The sequence below is a fragment of the Alosa pseudoharengus genome, unplaced genomic scaffold (assembly GCF_046254945.1).
Source record: "Alosa pseudoharengus isolate Yale_2024_CS ecotype anadromous, Long Island Sound unplaced genomic scaffold, YU_APseudo_1.1 YU_APseudo_1.1_scf_8, whole genome shotgun sequence".
Taxonomy (NCBI): domain Eukaryota; kingdom Metazoa; phylum Chordata; class Actinopteri; order Clupeiformes; family Clupeidae; genus Alosa; species Alosa pseudoharengus.
The window spans coordinates 19,982,695-20,004,376 of NW_027468870.1; the positions used below are offsets into that span (position 1 = coordinate 19,982,695).

At 46.4% G+C, this 21,682-nt stretch overlaps 1 protein-coding gene across 3 annotated transcripts in view; it reads left to right on the forward strand.

Moving 5' to 3' along the window:
* The window catches only part of myo18aa (myosin XVIIIAa), a 95,114-nt gene that overhangs the window by 36,241 nt on the left and 37,191 nt on the right, over positions 1 to 21,682 (forward strand). For 2 of the 3 annotated variants that reach the window (XM_076274864.1, XM_076274866.1), the window contains 17 exons: positions 240 to 416; positions 825 to 1,035; positions 1,652 to 1,794; positions 2,164 to 2,270; positions 2,799 to 2,862; positions 3,170 to 3,314; positions 5,704 to 5,871; positions 6,337 to 6,427; positions 6,706 to 6,898; positions 7,397 to 7,483; positions 9,574 to 9,715; positions 9,976 to 10,138; positions 11,211 to 11,397; positions 12,207 to 12,390; positions 15,582 to 15,691; positions 17,598 to 17,663; positions 19,521 to 19,649. In XM_076274864.1, the coding sequence (XP_076130979.1) occupies positions 240 to 416; positions 825 to 1,035; positions 1,652 to 1,794; positions 2,164 to 2,270; positions 2,799 to 2,862; positions 3,170 to 3,314; positions 5,704 to 5,871; positions 6,337 to 6,427; positions 6,706 to 6,898; positions 7,397 to 7,483; positions 9,574 to 9,715; positions 9,976 to 10,138; positions 11,211 to 11,397; positions 12,207 to 12,390; positions 15,582 to 15,691; positions 17,598 to 17,663; positions 19,521 to 19,649 (2,367 nt within the window). Of the gene's footprint in view, positions 1 to 239; positions 417 to 824; positions 1,090 to 1,651; positions 1,795 to 2,163; positions 2,271 to 2,798; positions 2,863 to 3,169; positions 3,315 to 5,703; positions 5,872 to 6,336; positions 6,428 to 6,705; positions 6,899 to 7,396; positions 7,484 to 9,573; positions 9,716 to 9,975; positions 10,139 to 11,210; positions 11,398 to 12,206; positions 12,391 to 15,581; positions 15,692 to 17,597; positions 17,664 to 19,520; positions 19,650 to 21,682 lie in introns of all 3 variants that reach the window. The other variant, XM_076274865.1, reaches the window with a different exon arrangement.

Here is a 21,682-nt window from a genome sequence, read left to right on the forward strand (position 1 = left end):
TAGCTGTATATTTGAAGTTGCCTTGAGGTGGATGCCTCTAATGAATGAGTAAGTTTGTGGTAGGTGTAGTGGCTAAGGAGCTGGACTAGCATGCAGTAGCCTGAAAAGTTGTGGGTTCAATTCCTGGCTTCCACTGTTTTGCCCTTGATCAAGTAAATGTATGCATGTGTCAAACCAGTCAATGTGGACTCGGATGAAGCCAGAGTCACCCAAATGTCCGATGTTTCACTCCTGACCAGGCCAACCCTCCATCGCTCGACCGTGTGGAGGACCTGTCCTCGTTGCCCTACCTGAACGAGTCGAGTGTCATGCACGCGCTGCGGCAGCGCTACGGCGGGAACCTCATGCACACGTATGCTGGGCCCAACCTCCTGGTCATCAACCCGGTCACCGCACCCGCCATGTACTCCGAAAAGGTAACGCCCACCCACCATGACTGAGACTGACATCGTTATAGTCTCTTCAATCTGTAAAGGAATTTCTTCTACGGTAATGCATGGAATTTGTGCCTTTGTTAAATGTCACTCCTGTTACAATGGGGTATGTTTGAAGGTTTTGTGTGTTCCCATAGCACATAATTATAGCTGTTATAACTGTGACTGTTGGTCATCCAAGGAATGCACATGTTTATGAACTGTTGTAGTTGTTCAAGCTCTATTAGTGCACTATGCTTTAGGTGATCCACATGTTTAAATGTTGTTGTTGATGTCCTTTGTCTGTGTTCTCAGGTGATGCATGTGTAAAAGGCATGATGTTGTTGTTGTTGTTGTTGTTGTTGTTGTTGTTGATGATGTTGATGTCCTTGGTCTGTGTTCTCCACTCAGGTGATGCATATGTTTAAGGGCTGTCGTCGTGAAGACACAGCGCCACACATCTACGGCGTGGCGCAGTCGGCTTACCGCAACCTGTTGACCTCGCGCCAGGACCAGTCCATCGTGCTACTGGGCAAGACAGGCAGCGGCAAGACCACCAACTGCCAACACCTGGTGCAGTACCTGGTGTCCATGGCGGGCAGCTCGGGGAAAGCCTACTCCGGTGGGTCGAGACAGGCAAAGAAAACTCAACAGAACTCCTCAAAAAGCTCGACTGGTAGATGTGCAAGAGTGTCGTGGGTTTGAGGTTCAGTGAGAACATGTCCAGGAGATCTGTTGGTTTTAATAAGAAACATCTGGCAGATTAATTAATGTTAATGAACACATGACAGAAGGTTTCCCTTATCTGTACTGTCATAGATCCTGGTGGAAACTGTCTAGTTAATGGATGAATGTAAAAGTCTCTAGTAAAGCCGTTATCACGACCCAATTCATAGTCAATCATGGGTTCTAAAATGGGGGAAAAAGGCTGGATCAGAGGTCTTTAGTCACACTGAGGGCCCTAACCTAAATGATGGACCAAGTGCAAAGTCAATTCATGCACAAGAACTTTGCTCATAGACTAACAGTATCATGTGTAGCGTGAGACAGCTTTTAGCTGATCCACTGCTGTTTGTGATCCACTGCTACTGCTCATGGTATTTCATTTGCAAATAGATTTTGCATAGGTATTGAGCGAGCGTTAGTTAGACTTTAGCCTTTGCACTTTCACACTGTTTACATTAGTGTCCTGAGTATGATCTGACACCGTTGTTAAATCCAGTGTCTGTTCCCCTCAGCGGAGAAGTGGCAGGCGGTCTACACCATCCTGGAGGCCTTTGGAAACGGCTCCACAGCCATGAACAGCAACGCTAGTCACTTCTCCCACATCGTCTTCCTAGACTTTGACCAGGCCGGACAGGTGGCCTCGGCCTCCATCCAGGTAAGACCCGGAACCCCAGAGCTGCAGCAGCAGTGCACACCTGCTGCAGCTTAGTGGACATAGTTAGCATGGGTGAACGTGAGACGATGAAACCATGTTTTATATATGAGACACATGAGACACATGTGAAGGATATTGGATATTGTATATTGCATAGCAATAACTATAATGTGCAGTGTTAATGGACTCATTTCCAGTGCACAATAGCATTTATATACTTTATTTGTAACATTTAGACAAATGCTCTTAGCCTTAGACCATAGTGGTATGATGTCAGTGTCATTGAACACACCCCTACCACTTTTCATCCAATAAAAGATATAATGCCTCCAAATGATTGGTCCATAAGTTGTCATTCTGCCCTCTCAGACGATGCTATTGGAGAAGCTGCGTATTGCCAGGCGACCAGAGGGCACGGCGGAGGGCACCTTTAATGTGTTCTACTACATGATGGCTGGGGTAGACGGATCTCTCAAGTGAGTCATAGGAGAGGCTAGCAGACCCAAACCTTCAATGTTAGCAATCAGTGAAGGCCAGACCAAAAGACAGAAGGTGTATTATTCTAGTCCATGTAGAGTCAAGAGGATCAATTAACATCAATTAACACATGTATTGGAGCAGTCATACAGGACACCTACACACTAAATACATGCTCAATAAAGGGTTTTCAAGGTCTGTCTGAAAGGGGTATAAGATGGTGGTTAACCCTGGAGTGGACAAGGCTCTGACCTGTCCCAGAGGTCACATACCTACATATGATCAGGGCTTGGGCTCTTTTTGCATTTCCTAGCCCTGTGTCCGCTGTCTGCGTTGGCTGCTGCAGTCATATCTTCCCTATCTGTGTAGTAGTATACTGTACTAGTAAACCAGTATGCCAGTGCGGTCAATGTTTTAGATGTGTAGTGTACAGTGGCAGTTGGGTCTAGTTCTTTAAGTGGGGCAGTGGTGCATGTTTTGGTTGTGTTTCCTGAAACCAACAGCTTCTCTCTCTGTGGCTCTGACAGGACGGAGCTTCACTTTAACCACTTTGCAGAAAGCAGTGCCTTTGGAATCATGCCCCAAGCAAAGGTGTGTGTGTGTGTGTGTGTGTGTGTGTGTGTGTGTGTTGTTTACAGTATAGGTGTTCCATATACATATAATCTGACATAGGGTGCGTCAAAGTACATAAACATTTCCATTTTGGCACTGTCTCTTATTCTACTATACTGTACTGTTACACCCCATCCTAGTATACACACTTTTATGTCTGAAAGGGTCCTGAAACCCACATCTTCCTCATCGCTGTGACACACCTCACTCTCTCTCTCTTTCTTTCTCTCTCTCTCTTTCTCCCTCTCTCTCTCTTTCGCTCTATCTCTCCCTCTCCCACCTCCAGAGCGATGACAAGCAGAAGTCAGCGCAGCAGTTCACTAAGCTGCAGGCTGCCATGAAGGTGCTGGGCATCTCTGCCGACGAGCAGAAGGCCTTCTGGCTCATCCTGGGGGCCATCTATCACCTGGGAGCCGCTGGCGCCACCAAAGGTACGACACCTCCACGTAGCTTCTTCACATCCACACCCAGGCTTCTGGGGTAGGGCTGCTCTGGAGCTTTTCTGACTGGGCATCATAAGGCGGGGATCACATTGGCCAGCGGCAAGTGTAACGCAATGCTCAGACCATAATAAGTTCTATCTCATTCCTATGGTAACACAAACGGTTTGTCACTGACAATTGAATACGCTCGTGTTGCGCTTTGAAAGTTGAACCAAGTTCAACGCTAAGCTTGTTCAACGCTAGCGTTACACCAGCGCTGCCACCATTCCGCTGCCGAACCATTAGAGAACAATAGGAAACCTGCCGCTTGCCGCTGGCTAATGTGATCCCCGCCTAACTTTGTTAAGTGTACACAACACCCCTCTTCATTATCATGCCCTCTGAACATCTGCCCTTTACAATTGTGAATGTTCTGAGTATGAAGCTGATGATACACAAGAAAACTTTCTGAGCAATGTTTCAGGGGCAGTGTTCCTACTGTAAGTATTGTGGTTATGGCACCTTGCCATTGATATTGACCACCACTTTTTTTCTAAAGAAGACTAAAGAACTTTAGTCATCAGTAGGCACATTTTCATGATCATCCAATCAGAACACATGGAACTGGTTATGTGGTTGCCCAGCAACATTACTCAAAAAGTTGGCCCACGTGAATTCTCCCGTACTGTACTGTATGTTAAACTACACACATTTGAAGCTTGTCAAAATATGAACCTGCTGTAATTTAGATAATTCAGCATTTGTTTTTGTGGATTCAGAGATGTTGTGTTCTAATGCCTCTCCCATGCAGTCTCCATCATAGATGAATGTGGTACAGTGTTTCAGTTCAGTTCTACTGTGTCTCTGTTGTGTGTGTGTGTGTGTGTGTGTGTGTGTGTGTGTGTGTGTGTGTGTGAGAGAGTGTCTATTTCTCTCCCAGATTCACTCATAATCTCCACATAAACCATTTTCGTTGCACATAAGAGAAGCATGTTTCAAATTGCTGTAGACAGCATTAAGAGAAACAGTTTAATGTCTACAAATATATTTAAAAGCTGAAGAGAAACATTCTATTTAAATAGCTGTAGACATATACAACTTTTGCGTGATTGCGTCAGCATGACACAGCACGGTTAGTTACAGTGCTGTTCTTCATAATCCTTTTTTTATTTTCTTTATTCTTTATTGTTTGTGGTGCCACTTCCACTCTTAAGATTTGAATATTGATACAAAGCATCCATTTAGTCACACTCTGGGCAGTATTGGCTGCATTTCATTCCTCGTCCACTAGGGGTCAGCAGAGACCATGCAGCCTCAGCTAGTACCAACCAGTAGTATTAGAGTGGCTGTGGGAAGTTGCTGTAAGATAAGACTTTACCATCAGGGGGCTCCACAAGCTTGCTCCAGTCAGGAGAATTTAATATGCGTGGAGTTTTTTCTTTTCACAGCACTGAATAAGCATGTCCGAGTGTCTGACTGTCTGTCTGTCTGTCTGTCTTCGCAGTTTTATACATCAATCTTTTGTAAGACTTACAGCATGCACATTTGTGTCCCTGTCAGTGTTGTTTTGCATTATTACTGTGTGTGTGTGTGTGTTTACGTGCATGTGTGTATGTGTGCATGTGTGTGTTTTACATGTATGAAGCCATCGCTGACTGTTATGTTTTGTCTGTGTTGCACTAGTTGCTAGTGACTAATCTAACTCTTTGTCTCTACTTGTGTGCTGCATGCTGGTTTACCCCCAAACAGAGACAGAGGAAGGTAAAGCACCGTGCCTGTTTACAACCCCCCCACCCCCAACCCCCAACTGTCTCTAATGTGTCTGTTGATTCCCCTCCGTCTGTACTGTTGTTGTCTGTTGTTTACTCCCCTCCGTCTGTACTGTTGTTGTCTGTTGTTTACTCCCCTCCGTCTGTACTGTTGTTGTCTGTTGTTTACTCCCCTTTGTTTGTATTGTGTTTTTATCAACACTCCCACATGCTCCTCCATTAGCATGCTAATCAGGCTCTTTAGCCTCTTTACCTTCTCTCCTGGCATGCCAGCAAAATCATCCCACTTCAAAGATCTCATTTATAGCTGAAGCTGACAATGCTTGTGCACTTGAAACAACTCTTATGGAAAGTTAATCATGATCATCACAGTTACTAAGTAGCCTGCTAATTACGGGTTATGTATTTTTTGTATTGATTACAAATATCAGTATGATGTTATTTTATTAACTTAAAATTATTTTTTGAATTATGTTATTTAGTCTCTGTTGTAGCTACCTGGTACTGTATCTAGTACTGTGTCTGTCAGTCATGTCTCCTCCTACTGTGTCACTGTGTGTCTGTGCTCGTCAGTCCGAGCCTGTCCACTGGTGTCTGTAGTGATGTGTGTCTGTCTGTGTCCTCCGCAGCCGGCCGTAAGCAGTTTGCCCGGCACGAGTGGGCCCAGAAGGCGGCCTACCTGCTGGGGGTGAGTCTGGAAGAGCTTTCCTCCTCCATCTTCAAGCACCAGGCCAAAGGCTCCAACCCACGCCTCTCCGCCATCCGCCAGGCCTCCGAGGACGCCGCTGACCCCTCAGGTACCGTTGTGCAGAAAGGGAAAGGTCAAACGAGTGTGTTTGTCTGTGTAACCTGCATTGCGTTGACCGCACGGCTCAACCCTGCACTCGCCCCCCCCCTCACTCGAACCTGCAAACAGCAGCACCTTGGATTGGGTGGCGAGTGTGCTAGCAATCAAGCTGAAAGCCCAGGCTGCTAACTCTCTCACTAGCATGTCTCTTTAGGCATCGGGAGGGAGCTTTACACAACGGACATATTGCACATTTACGGACCAGCTGGCTACCGTTACATCTGGTGTGGTGCTTTCAATGCATTCAGTTTTCAAATCAGGCGAAGGTTCTAAACTGTAAACTAAGTCAGAGATGCAGGGTTTATGTCATGAAGCTATGCAGGCTCTGTTTGTCAGTGCAGTGTCACCGTCAAGTAATCTGAACTTGTGTCTGTGTGTGTGTGTGTGTGTGTGTGTGTGTGTGTGTGTGTTCCAGGGCTGAAGGCCACAGCGATGGAGTGTTTAGAGGCCATGGCGTCGGCTCTGTACGCTGAACTCTTCACGGTCCTCGTCTCGCTCATCAACAGGTCAGTGTTTACAGTGTTCACACTCTCACAGCAGAGGAAACAGTGGCTCCCAAACAGGGCTTTCAACACTACTACAACTGCAATCAGCTCTGGAGTCAGAGCTTAAAAAATCCATTTTTAGACACCTTCTGTCATTTGCTTTTCTTTGAACAGATTGTTTAACTTGTATGTGACCGTGCATGGTCAACCCTGTTTTCAGTAATGAATGTATTTATCCATGTTACCATAAGTAAATCAATATATGATTGGATATGACCTTGTGTTTTTGTCTCCTTCAGAGCGCTGAAGTCCAGTCAGAACTCGCTGTGCTCGATTCTGATCGTGGACGTGCCTGGCTTCCAGAACCCCCGTCAGGCCAAGCGGGAGCGAGGCGCCACCTTTGAGGAGCTGTGCCACAACTACGCCCAGGAGCGGCTGCAGATACTGTTCCACGAGCGCACCTTCGTCAAGGAGCTGGAGAGATACAAGGAGGTGGGGGGCAGTACACACACACACACACACACACACACACACACACGCATACACACACGCATACACACACACACACACACATGCACATGCACACACACACACACACACACACACACACACACACACACACATACACACACGCACGTACACATATACTGTAAACACAGCCGACACTGTTCTGCCAACGTACCTTTGTCAAAGAGCTGTAGAGATACAAGGAGGTGTGTGACCACACACACACACACATACACACACGCACACGCACGCACGCACACATATATATAAACACAGCAGACACCATTCTGCGAACGTACCTTTGTTAAAGAGCTGTAGAGATACAAGGAAGTGTGTCTCACACACACACACACACACGCACGCACGCACACACACACACACCCGCACACTCACAGGTATCGATGATGCTGAACATTCAGAAGCTTAACACCCTCTTGTCTACTTGCCTGTGGATGTAAATCCAAAATTCTGTCTCCCATCCAGGAGAACATCGAGATTACATTGGACGACATGGAGCCTAGCGCGTCGCTCTCTGTAGCAGCTGTGGACCAAGCGTCGAGCCAAGCCCTGGTGAGCACCCCCCCCGTCACATCAGTCACGTCTGTCATACCTGTCACGTCTGTCATACCTGTCACGTCTGTCATTCCTGTCCCATCATCCCCACCTGCCTGCATGTTGGGTTTAATATGTACAGACTGCAGGGTGCAAATGAAGAATTATGGAAAATATTTAAAAAAAAAAATAGATATATAGATATAGCTTTTAATGTACATCATTGCCTCAGGCATCCATCTCCTTCATCTGTTTCTATTTTTCCTTATCATTGATATACATCCATTACATATCCTGACTTGAGCCAACTGTGCACTACTGTTGTGTCTGTATCATGTTGTATAGTATTAATCTGGCTCGGTTGTTGATCCACTACTCTGGGAGGTCCTCATCCAATAGCACCAGGAAATTGATCTCTTTCCTGTCTAATCTGATTGCTATTCTAATTATTCTGCGTCATTCTGTTCCACTCACGTGCACATGTGATGTCTTTATTCAGGCCCCTCTGTCCCAGGCTGAAGGCATATAAGCTATACTGTAGTCTGGGCTCTCATCCGTGCTGCAGTGGTTGGGTCTGAAACTGGGCTGATAGTGAACAGGTGGCCAGGTCCTCAGTCGAGATCCCTCTGATGCCCGGGGGGGTCAGATTCATCCATCACGCTGCACACCAGCCTGTGGTGCAGACAGGCACATTAATAACCCAGACAGCCCAGCCCCGCTGCTGAGGCCGGTATCAAAACCAATGCCCACGTAAAGACCACTCGTCCCTGACCTGAGGCCGGTATAAACCCATGCCCACGTAAAGACCACTCGTCCCTGACCTGAGGCCGGTATCAAAACCCATGCCCACGTAAAGACCACTCGTCCCTGACCTGAGGCCGGTATCAAAACCCATGCCCACGTAGAGACCACTCGTCCCTGAGATAGCCCTGAGGCTGATAGCCAAACCGATCCAAAACCACTCGTCCCTGAGACAGCCTCGCCCCTGAGGCTGATATCCAAACCCATGCCCATGTATAGACCACTCGTCCCTGAGATAGCCCTGCGGCTGAGGCCGGTAACCAAACCCATGCCCAAGTATAGACCACTCGTCCCCAAGATGTGACCCAGGGATGCCTCACTACGTTTTTCTTCACATTCAGATGTCTGGCTTTGTAGAGAGGTGTCACATTTCTTCTTTGCCTTATTTGAAAATCTTGCCTTTTTCCGATTTCTCAGAGGATTTTAAATGCGATCTGCCAAAGAAGCACTTGATTATTTAAAAATGACCAGTACACGGTCATGTCAAGACGAGCTGCGTCTCCTGTGTCTGTCTACTCTTCTATCATGAGTGCTTTTTCCTTTTCAATAATCTTCTGCAGCGTGACAGAGGTGACGATTTTGCAAGTCAGGCATTTGAAGTGAATATAGAGGGAGAGAAGCTCAGACCAGGCTCCTGACTGAAGGAGAAGAAAGGATGTCCTTGGAGTTAGAGAGAGAGTGTGTGTCTGTGTGTGTGTGTGGGTGGAGATGAGTGTGCTAACGTGAGTCAACGGCGTTTGTGTAGGGGGGAGCCTGTAAGCACGCCAAGGACTCTGTGCTTAAAACACACACACACACACACACACACAACAAGAGTTTGAAGCTCTTCTGCTGCTGTGTCCACACTCTAAATGTGTGTGTAGAAGTATTTGGGTTGTTTCCTGAGCAGTCCGATCTGCAGAAGGACTGTGCTGGCGATGCTGTAAGCAGAGTGCTTTGGTTTCATTTGGGCTTTTCTGTCTCTTTGTGTGTGTGTGTTTCTGCTTGTGTGTGCGTTCATGTTTGTTTGTTTGTGTGTGTGTGCTTGTGTGTGTGTGTGTGTGTGTGTGTGTGTGTGTGTGTGTGCGCGTGTGTGTGTGTGTGTGCTTGTGTGCCCTCCCGCTTATGAGTGTCTGTTTACGCGTGTTTGTGTCCACACTCTTATAAGTGTCTGTTTACATGTGCGTGTGTGTCTTTCTATGCTTGTATGTGTCTGTGTGTGTGTGTGTGTGTTTTATGTATGTGTGTGTGAGTTTTACATATGTGTGTGTTTGTATGTGTGTGTTTGTGTATGTGTTTTATACCTGTGTGTGTGTGTGTGTGTTCAGGTGCGTACGCTGTCCAGGACGGATGAGGCTCGTGGTCTGCTCTGGCTGATGGAGGAGGAGGCCGTGCAGCCTGGGGGCACTGAGGACTCGCTACTGGACAGACTCTTCAGCTACTACGGGCCCGCCGAGGGACAGACCAAAGGTCACTACACGCACACACAAACACACACACACACACATTATGATCCCGCAGAAGTGGATAGTAAAGGTCAGTGTATGCGCGGACACGCACACACACGCATGCGCACACACATATCCAGACATAAATACACACAGGCATACACATACATGCGCACACACACACATGTGCGCACACACACACACACACACACACACACACACACACACACACACACACACACACACCTGCCTCACGCCTCCACTGTTTGTATCTCCCTGTAGGCCACACGGTGCTCCTGAAGAGCGAGCGCGCGCATCACTTCCTGTTGGGCCACAGCCATGGCACTGATTGGGTGGAGTACGACGCCCGCGGCTGGCTGGGCCACGCCAAGCACAACCCTGCCAGCCAGAACGCAGCAGGACTACTCCTTCAGAACTCTCAGAAGTCAGTCAAGCTGTCCTCTCCTCTCCTCTCCTTTCCTCTCCTCTCCTCTCATCTCCTCCTCTCCTCATCTCATCTCATCTCCTCTCCTTATCTCTCCTCTCCTCTCCTCTCCTCTCCTCTCCTCCATAAGGGCTATGATACTGTACTGGGCCCATACTTGTGTGTGCTTGCAGCAGCATGCATGCAGTGTGCTATATTGAATATATTTTGTGTATGAGATGCAGCATATATTTTTGCCGTTATTTGTATAAGACAGTGAAGAGTGACAGGAAGTGAGTGGGAGAGAGAGAATGGGGTGGGATCTGGAAATGACCGCAGGTCGGATTCAAACCTGGGTCCCCGTGGGCACTTGGACCCGTACATGGTACGGGCTCTGTTGCCGGTTGCACCACAGCTCCCCCATTAACTGTTTACTTTTTATACCTGGCAACTGAACATTGGACTTGCCTAAGCACTTGATGGTTAGGAGACTGTTCTCTATGTCTAGTGTGAGTGGGGCGTTTCTTGAATAGTTTCTGGTTCATATTCCAACACTCCACGTGTGTCTGTAGGGACAGACAAGTGTTTCTGCATGCAGTACTGTAGCTCTGGTGACATGAGATGGACATGAGATCCATCTTAGAGGGTTGTCATTTTGAGTTGTCATTTTGTGATTTTGAGGTGTGTGGTGATACAGATACAGGCAGAGGAAGACCAGAGGTCTTTAGAGCTGACTACTATGTCACTACATTGCAGGGGGGAACCCTTTCTAGGGTAATAGGCCTGTAATTCAGGGCTGATGATGCTGCCAGGCTGTGTTGTGCTTGTGCAGCACTCTCTCTCTCTCTCTCTCTCTCTCTTTCTTTCTCTCTCTCTCTCTCTCTCTCTCTCTCTCTCTTCAGTGATCCTCAAATCTAATTACTTAGCTCAAATTTAATCCATTTACATAATGACATTGCCACTTTTAATTAACAAAGGTGTGTTGTTAAAACTTGATATGTTCTGAAATAGGTTAAATTTCACTTAGAATAATGACTGAATTTGATGTCACAGATCATAGAACTTGTGTCACAATCCTCTGCTCCTGTAACAGGAAGAACATCAGTGGTCTTTTCATCGGGCGCTCAGCGGGCACCACGGTGCTGGCGGGGTCCATCGCGGGGCTGGAGGGCGGCTCCCAGCTGGCTCTGCGCCGGGCCACCAGCATGAGGAAGTCCTTCACCACCGGCGTTGCCGCTGTCAAGAAGAAGTCCCTCTGCATCCAGATCAAACTGCAAGTGGTGAGGACACTCTTTATGCTGTCATGCACCCATGTCCTACGCTGTCATGCCCCCATGATGTCAATCCCCCATATTCTATGTTGTCATGCCCCCATATCGCCCCCATATCCTATGCTGTCATGCCCCCATATCCTATGCTGTCATGCCCCCATATCCTATGCTGTCATGCCCCCATATCCTATGTTGTCATGCCCCCATATCCTATGTTGTCATGCCCCCATATCCTATGCTGTCATGCCCCCATGATGTCAATCCCCCATATCCTATGCTGTCATGCCCCCATATCCTATGCTGTCAATCCCCCATATCCTATGCTGTCATGCCCCCATATCGCCCCCATATCCTATGCTGTCATGCCCCCATATCCTATGCTGTCATGCCCCCATAGCCTATGCTGTCATGCCCCCATATCGCCCCCATATCCTATGCTGTCATGCCCCCATAGCCTATGCTGTCATGCCCCCATATCGCCCCCATATCCTATGCTGTCATGCCCCCATATCCTATGCTGTCATGCCCCCATAGCCTATGCTGTCATGCCCCCATATCGCCCCCATATCCTATGCTGTCATGCCCCCATATCCTATGCTGTCATGCCCCTATATCCTATGCTGTCATGCCCCCATATCCTATGCTGTCATGCCCTAATATCACCCCCATATCCTATGCTGTCATGCCCCCATATCCTATGCTGTCACGCCCCCATATCCCATGCTGTCATGCCCCCATATACTATGCTGTCATGCCCCCATATCCTCAGTCATCACTCACTAATGTGTTTGGTCCCATCTCTCCCCCCTCCTGTGCAGGACGCCTTGCTGGACACGGTGAAGCGGTCGCGGGTGCACTTCGTGCACTGCCTGCTGCCCAAAGTGGACGCCCTCCAGGGAGCGGAGACACCCGACTCGGGCCTCATGCAGCTGGACGTGAGCCTCCTCAGGGCCCAGCTCCGTGGCTCCAAGCTGCTGGACGCCATGAGGATCTACCGCCAAGGTGGGTGGAGAGAGGGCGCCTCCCAAATGTAATTTGAAACAGCAAAGTGTGGTGGAGCCGCAGTAGCAATGCTGTCTGATAATCTGACCACGGTTCGATTCCCAAATCGTCAAAACCATCATTGTGAGTCCTTGATGCTTTAGATAAAAGCGCTGGCTTAACCCTCTCTGTTACATTGCTCCGGATCTGTTCATCGCAGCGAGATGAAACCTTTATTGCATGACAGAGCAGAAGCTTTCCAAAAAGACTACACACTTGTCTGTACGATCAAGTATGAACATTTTAAAAAATCATGAAATTAAATCAAATTGCATCATGTTTGCAGTCTATACTTCTCTGCGTTCACCTGTGCACCCATTACTCTCGTTTGAATTACTCGCAAACCCGTGATCGCATAGATATGGCAAGCATATCAGATGAAAGAGGAGACACAGGGCTATCCATTGGTACCATGCACAGGGCTCCAGAGTGCGACCAATTTGGTCGCATATGCGACCTAATTTTTCAAAAGTGCGACTAAAAAAAATCAGAGGTCGCAGCAGTGCGACCAGCTATTCGAGAAAGGAAAAAGTGTCCGCATTGAAACTCTACCTTTGGTTCAATAACAGACACATATTTGGCCAATATCGTGGTTTAAACAAATCACAGATAGTGAAGGGCGGGACCTCCCCTCTGATTGGCCGTGGCCCAGTGCCTGTGTGTAAATTTGAAAATGCGTGTGCTGCAGAGAGAGAGAAAGAGAGAGGTCAGAGACCCGTCCGATAAACATAGTGGATGTAGTTGCATTACAGTGTGGTCACATAGGCCGAGATAAATGTACCCTCTCCCCACTGCCTTTCGGCGGCTGGCAGCAGCAAACCGATCAGACGAGCCCGAGATGATGATCAAGTTTATCTATGCCTACGATAGGCCTAGTGAAACTTCCCTTCACCAAGTTCAGTCCGAAATAATTATTCACCAGAAAAATAGTTTGAACGTAAACCCGACGTACAGGAATGCCACTTGCGCCAAATTTATAGGAGTCATTGCAGATGAAAAGACGTATTAAAATTGCGAACAATGCATACAAGGCCTTTGCGAACGACAGAGATAGATATCGCCGAAAAGGAATGCGTCATTGACCGCAGGTACATGCAGGGAGGGAGTAACCCGGTTTTCAACAGCAATATTCGTTTTGCGCGCGAGTTGTGTAAACTCATTCTGATGGCATCAATCAATTTAATCCGGTATTTGGCGCAAACCGAATATCGCTGCTACATTTAAAGCCCGAATATTCCCTGCATGTATAACTGGTCATTGTGTACGGTGAATTGAATGGACACATTTAGATAGAGCATGGCAAGTCATTGCAATAGCCTACTATTTCGTTACTGCATTAACCATAGTGATGTTCTTATTGAAAATTTAAAAATACTAAAATTAAAAAGTAAATTGCATTGTGGGACTGTATTGCAATCATTGCAAAATCACATAAAAATCCCCCAGGCTACTTGGAACATCTCTTTAAATTGTGCTCAAATACATTTCTATAGAAGATGCTAGCATGGCGAGCTGGTTTAGCCAAGGCCTAAAGATCATGAAGGATAGTATGTAAGACACTGAGCCATGAGATGTGTAGTTTGAAGCCCTTAAAAGACGTGCACTGTTAATTTACTCACTGTTATTTTTATTTAATTCATCTTGAGATGTTTTAAGTTTAAATTTCAGCTCAGTGAAGCACTTAAAGCACCAACACTTCATTAAGTTACTTTTCTTGTAGAATTGTAAATCATAAGTCATAGGACAACCTATAAAGGACAGTAATTAAGGAAAAAAAGTGAACCTGCTGCGATGTTAAATGCGATGTGGTTGAAAATTTAGGTGCACCTAACTTTTGTGCTGGTGCACCTAAGAAAAAAAGTTAGACACACCAGTGCAACCAGTGCAAAAAGTTAGTCTGGAGCCCTGATGCATATCGATCCTTATGGCTTATAAAAACAGACGAAGTGACTGCAAAATGATAACGTCATGTACACAAACCAACACTGCACACCCATTACTCTCGTTTGAATTACTCGCGGACCCGTGATCGGATAAATATGCCACGCATCTCAGATGAAAGAGGAGACATAGAGCTATCATTTGATACCAAGTACATCCTTCTGGGTTATAAAACAGACGAAGTGACAGCAAAATAATAACTTCATATAGCTGGACTTACCCCACGTTTTTCTCTGTTTTTGTGGCAAAGCATGTTTATAATCCAATGCTATCGTGTGTTTATATGGCAAAGCATGTTTATAATCCGGTTTTGAGATCCTAGCAAATTCCTGCATGGCATCCAATTCAAGGCGCACATTACATCCCAATTTGTTCAACAAAGAAACACCTTTTTTGCCTTTACTTTGTTCATGGCAATGCAGTAAAAAGTTGAGAATCATTATGAGTGCATACACTATAGGCACGCAGGCTAACACGCAACCTCGGGTCAAGTCAGGTCAGATAAGTTCGTGTCACAGATATGGAGCGCAGAAAGGTCATTTTTCATCACTAAATAAAAAATTTCATTTATTTCTGTAAATCACACACCACATATTTCTGTAAATTGCTCAGCCCCAGAGTATCCCTCTAACATGGCAATTATATTGCCCGATTTAGGACAGTCTGCCCTACACACACATGAAATGCATGTAGAGCTATGAGCTTGCTGTGGTGAGATACATGTCGAAATATAAGAATTTTTGTAATACGCTTTTTATATTTTAACTCTTTAAAAATCAAAATAAAATTAATGCTAGTACTAATACATGAAATGATTATGTGGATAGCATAGACTCTGCTGAAAAAAACAATATTTAATATGTGTGTGTGGCACTTACAATGACCAGAATAAATCCTTATGAATAAAGGTAGTGAAAATGCCCTAAAAACAGCTTAGGGTTCTAAAGGTTAATACCAGTCAGTTTGCTGTATATAACTACTTACAAACATGCAGGAATCTTAGCTACGCTATCACAGATCAAAGCTTGTGAATAACTACCTGGTGCTTTTTGGCAATATAGTTAGCAATGTTGTCTTGTGAAAGCTCTTCTTACTTCGTAGTGTTGCTTTAAAGGGCAATCATGAGAATCTACTCTCAAGGTGGGAGCCCTAACTGTCTAAATTCCTTTTTATTCAACGGGTCCAAATGAATCTTATCAACTACTTTACAGGCTTCCCTGATCATATGGTGTTTGCGGAGTTCCGTCGCAAGTTTGATGTGTTAGCGCCTCACCTGGGCAAGAAGCTGGGCCGCAACTACATCGTCAAGGATGAGAAAAGGGTGAGTGACCGGACCACTGAAGGGGGACGGACACACACACACACACACATATTGTCATATTCAGAATTAGGAGACCACTGCAAATTTGAATCATTCGAATGTTACTCAGCAACCATAGGATGATCAGAAAAATATGCAGTGGTCTCTTCATTTTGTCCAGAGCTGTAGACCCTTTCAACCACATACACAAACGTGTGTTCCTAAGGCATTTCCAGTGGCATTTTGTAAAGCATTACGGTAAAGTCAGATTCATTTTTTTTTCAAAGTATCTGTGCTGATTTTTTAACGTTTCAACCGGAAACCCTCTAGAAACAGATTGAAAGGATCTATGAAGCACTCTGACCAGGAAAGAGAGGTCTTTCAATTGGGGCTTTTTGTGATCTATTAATCAGCCTCATGGCAGCGGAGTAGCAGGTCAGCTCCCTCACAGAGGGCATCACCAGGAGGACGTATTAATTGCACTGGGGTTCAGAAAGTGAAAAATTCCCTCACATTAGCACAATTAAAACTCTTTAAAACAAATGTGTTTTTCCAGACGGATAGTTTGGCCCCTGCTTCGCCCCACAAACTTGCTGAGTTTATGCTGCGTTTTGTTTTCTCCCTGGTCCACGATATTGGATTGTACCCAGCGTGCAGTTTAATGGTCTGATGGCTATTTGTCAGAGATGTGGAGCGAAACCCAATGCATCGGACAGAGAACAGTAAGCTGTGGGCCCCTGAGTGAGAGAGAGCGTTAGAGGAGAAGGAGGTCTGGGGGGACTACCCAATGACCGCACGCTGAAGTCAACTGCCGGGAAGAGTTTGGGAGTTTAGGATGTGTGGAGAGAGAGAGAGAGAGAGAGAGAGAGAGAGAGAGAGAGAGAGAGGGTGGAGAGGAAAGAGAGAGAAATTGAGGTAGAAAGTCAGAGAGAGAAAAAAAGAGTGATATAACAGAGAATGAGGAAGCAAGCCAAACAGAGAGAAGAGAAAAAGATGGAGATAGACAGAGAGAAATAAAGAAAGGGAGAATAAGAGAGAGATAGAGAGGGTAGAGGAGAGCGAGAGAAAGGGAGAAAAAAGATAGAAAGAAGGAGTGAGTGAGAAAGAGATATAGAAAAGAAAGGATGAAGGGTTGAGTGAGAAAGAGAGAGAGAAAAGCAAGAATGAAGGGGTGAGTGAACGGGGGAGTTCAGCTCTGCTCCAGTGTGTGTCTCTCTCAGGAGGGTTGCTTTGGAAACGCAGATAAACAAAGAGCCTTCAGTGTCCAGCGCAGCCACCTCCTCTTACACCGTAATCCACACGGGCTCTTTTAGACAGCACTCTCAAGGCCTGGACACAGAGAGAGAGAGAGAGAGAGCGAGAGAGACTGGATGAGAGAGAGAATTTGTGACAGAGAGCGGGAGCATCGTGGTGGTGGGGGTGGGGGTTGGGGGGTTATATAAAGAAGATTTACTGCAAAGGTTCAGAGACTGTTTTTGGGATAGAGATCTCTCTGAGGCTGGGGCAAACGCTAGGGCAACCGGACACTGGAGAGATTGTTTTCTCTCTTTCTCTATCTCTCTCACGCTCTTTCTCTCTCTCTCTCTCTCACGCTCTTTCTCTCTCTCTCTCTCACTCTCTCTCGCACTCTCTCTCTCTCTCTCTCTCTGTCGTGGCTTTACCTGCCTCTGCTGCATGTGTTTAAACGGTAGTCACAGGAAGCAGTAGGAGTTCAGGGGGTTGTGGCTTACTATGCCATCATGATAAGATGAGTCTCGCACAGACTGATTGCATCAGCAGGGTTCTTCCTCACAGTGAGAGTGGGTGAGTGTGTGTGTTTGGTGTGTGTGTTTGGTGTGTGTGTGTGTGTGTGTGTGTGTCCTGGATGTTCCAGCCAGAGAAGGGGTCGTCCAGGTCTTCTGATCCAAGCTGTGTGTGTCTTTCCCAGGCTGCGGAGGAGCTGCTGGAGTCCCTGGACCTGGAGAAGAACAGCTATCACATGGGCTTAAGCAGGGTGAGTGAAACACACTGACACACACACACACACACACACACACACTCTCTCACTCTCTCTCTCTCTCTCTCTCTCTCTCTCTCACACACACTCACATTCTCACACACACACACACACACACACACACACACACACACACACACATACACACACACACACAAAGTAATCCTGTAGGTGGTGTGGTAGAGCCTGCTTAGATTGGCTGTCTACCTTAAGATAAGACTGTATGCCTGAGCGGAAAGCACAGTAGATCCCAGCAGGCTGTGGTGCACAGCTGGTCCAGATCTCTCTCTCATCCAATGTGGCTCTGAAGTCTTTGAAGAAAATGGCTGTTTCAGAAAAACAACAAGATGGATACTTCAGAGGCCATTTCAATTTTTATGACCATTTTTCATGAAAGAAGTGTTCAGAAGTGTAATGTGGTCGGCTCAGGTTCTACTCCGAGTCTCCTCCCTGGGGGTGTACAGCCTTCCTGAGTAGTGCTGGAGTGTGTGTGTGTGTGTCAGTCTGTTGTGAACGCGGCAGGCCAAGCGTCCTGCGTGCGTGTCAACAGGAGAGCCTAATTATCGCCTCTCAGTGTGTGCCCTTGGGCCGCAGTCTCTGGCAGCTTCCAGGGACCGTTTGTCTGCTTGTAGTCTAATCACAGTCAACAGTGGCTGGCACACACACACACAAACATACACACACGCTCAATCCCATCAGATAGATAGTGGAGAGGGTAAGGCGGAGAGGACCAAGACAAGCACAGAGAGTTAAACAGCCCCATCTGTCTGTCCAAGTAACCCCATCAGGGGGCTATCTAGGGCTGCGTTAGGAGCTGAGATTGGGGAGTGGGGGGGGGGGGGGGGGGTGGTATTCTCTGCAGGCAGCTGTAGTTGCCCCTCTATGTGATTTGGGGAACTAAACCGAGCTCTGGAACCATGATGGCCGAGCACACTCAGAGCATTCTGACTGCGTCCTAGACTCCTAGCAACAGAGGCTCCCATTCCGACTGCGTCCTAGACTCCTAGCAACAAAGGCTCCCATCGAATGCCAATTATACTGACCTTAAATGTCTCTTCCTCCTCCCCCTTCCCCCGTGTCCATGGCCTCGCCGGCCTCTTACCAGTCTGGTGGTCAGTTATAGAGGGCAGAGAGGCTCGGGTCAAGACACGGCTCTCTGTTCCCACAGCCCTCTCTCCTCTCAGACAAAAGCCATAAAGCCACCAGCATCATAAAATGTCATGAAGCACCAGATCTATTACACAGTAATACATGGTGTTAATATTGATTCTTTATCATTGTCTTATGTGATTAACATGTTGAAGTTTGGTCTAGTTTATGTAACTGTGTGTGTGTGTGTGTGTGGGGGGGGGGGGTGATCGAAACGTTGCTATTTTTTAAAGTAATAAAGTTTATATTCTTGGAGCAATTGCAGTGTGCAGACCACCCTTCTTCCACTGTCTGACACAATTGTCTGGTACCTGTGGATAAACTTGCTTGGATGTGCGCACCCACTTTCCAAAACATCTCTGAATAACACCAAGCCCTCAGCCTCCTCATTGATGTGGGAGACCCAGACACACACACACTTTTCATTTTACTATATGTAAAATTCACATACAATAAAGTTTTATCTTATCTTATCGCATCTTACAGTAGGCTGTAGTTATTCTTTGCATAATGCTAAAGGCTAAAGTCCTGCACCATTGGAATCGCATAGCATAACATCACACAACATCCGTGTCATAAACAGACACTTCTAACAGCTAGCAGGTGTAAACATCTGTTCCTGTCCTATTCGATATGAATGTGTGTGTTTTTCTTGTTGGGTTTAACCGCGTGGGTGTGTGTGTCTCCCGCGCTGTTCCCCTGCAGATTTTCTTCCGGGCCGGAATGCTGGCTAAGCTAGAGGAGCAGCGGGATGAGCAGACCAGACGCAACATCACCCTCTTCCAGGCAGCCTGCAGGGGATACCTGGCCAGACAGGCCTTCAAGAAGAGGAAGGTGAGTGGGGACAACTGGGTTACTCCTGAGCTCTGCTATTCCGTTTCACCCCAGAGAAACCAGCAGCTTAAAACAATGGTGTCTGGAGAGTACTGTCTGGGGCAGTGGTAGTGTAGTGGTTAAGGAGCTGGGCTAGCGTGCAGTAGCCTGAGAAGTTGTGGGTTCAATTCCCGGCTTCCGCCGTTGTGCCCTTGAGCTAGGCACTTAACCCTGAGTTGCTCTGGGAAGAATGACCCTTGTAATATAATTGACATATACAAGTCACTTTGGATAAAAGTGTCTACTAAAGTAATAAATGTGAACGTAAATTTACTGAAAGCAAGGGCTGTTTTAGCAGGACAACAGCGTTGGTCAGTGAGTCACTTGGTGGATACAATTAGTGTTCTCTTGAGTTCTGCTGTTCATTTTCACCTCAGGGGAACTGATCTCTTAATTCAAAGAATATTTTATGAAGAGAAGTTGTCCAATCTTCTCACAACAGTTGATTTAAGTGCCCAACAATCACTGTGGCCTGCAGGTGGTCAGTAGAATATAGTGAATACTGAGTTTGTGTAACGGGTAGCCATAGCTATGTTGTCCTTCTCAGAACCTTGAAAGTGATTAGGGAGAGTAGGGAGGGAGAGATTTGCAAGAGAACCTCATGAAAGAAGAAAGGGAGAGATTTGCAAGAGAAACTTGTGTTTGACAAGGAAGGATTAGTGTTGCACTTCCAATATGGCATCCTAATCTACTTGGCTTCCAATATGGCCCCCTAATCTAGTTTGAATAGATGCGTCTGTTGCTGCTTGTGTTGCTGTTGTGTTTTACTCCATTGACTTTCTTCATAGTCTGTGCCTCTACAGACACAAGGGAGACTCAATTAGAGGAAACCAAGAAAAGTCACACACACACACGACTACATTGTTGTTGTGTGTGCTGGTGTACAAGAAAATACATCTACACACACACACACACACACACACACACAAAGACACTTCTGTCACGTCCTGTGGAAATGGCACGTTTACACGGACACTTCTATTCCGATTAGAAACGGAATAACGGCTCAATCAGAAATAAAAATGATCATATAAACACCTCAATCGGAATGAAAATGTATACGGTCATTCGGATTGACTGCTATATCTTCTCAAGGAAAAGTAGGCAACAACGGCTATTCCGATCAAAGACTCTAAAGCTCTTGAGAGCACCCGATCGGAAAAGAATGTACCCCATGTTAACAGACGGCACACATTTTTCAATCGGAATAGTTTAATCGGAATGACAAAAAAAACTGCCCATGTAAACGTGGCTAGTGAAGCCTGTGAGTTGTTCCACTGGGAGATGGTTTCCACGGTTCTCCCTCAGAATGCTGAACAGAACCCTGGGCCTTTGTTCCCCAGCATTCTGTAGAACTAATGGCAGCATTCTCCTCTCATCTCATCTCCCAGACCTTGTTTACACACCCCTTCTGTTGTTTATGGCCATCTGGTGAGGTGTTTAGTGGCCTCTGTTTATGACAGTCTTGCAAGGTGTTTGGTGTGCTCTGTAGTTGTGTATTAACAAGGCGAGTCCCCGTCCTCCTGGTGGAATGGGGCTGCGTTATGACTAGCCCCAAGGCTTTTGTGGCATAACTAACTAGTGGTAATTGACCACACAGGCTGTCTTCCCACTGTTGGAATCAGCATGCTGCTCAGGTCCTGGCCACTGTAATCAGGGCTTCGCATCTGGTGCCCACTGAACCCAAATGGCTGCGTACAAGCAGCACATTGTAAGTTTGTCTCATTTTTAGTTTAGGGCCAAAATGTATAATTAATCAAAATAGTGTGTGTGTGTGTGTGTGTGTGTGTGTCTGTGTGTTTACATTAAGCTGGTCTTTAGTCTTTCAACCATAATTATATACCAACTGAATGAACTAGCTAGCTGTCACTACAAATCAAGTGAATGCTATGCTTTTAACAACATGCAGTAATTACACACAGGCTTTCTCATTGCATTCTCTGGCAGGTATAATAGATGACTCTTGTTTGAATATCCAAAGACCATGTGCAGTT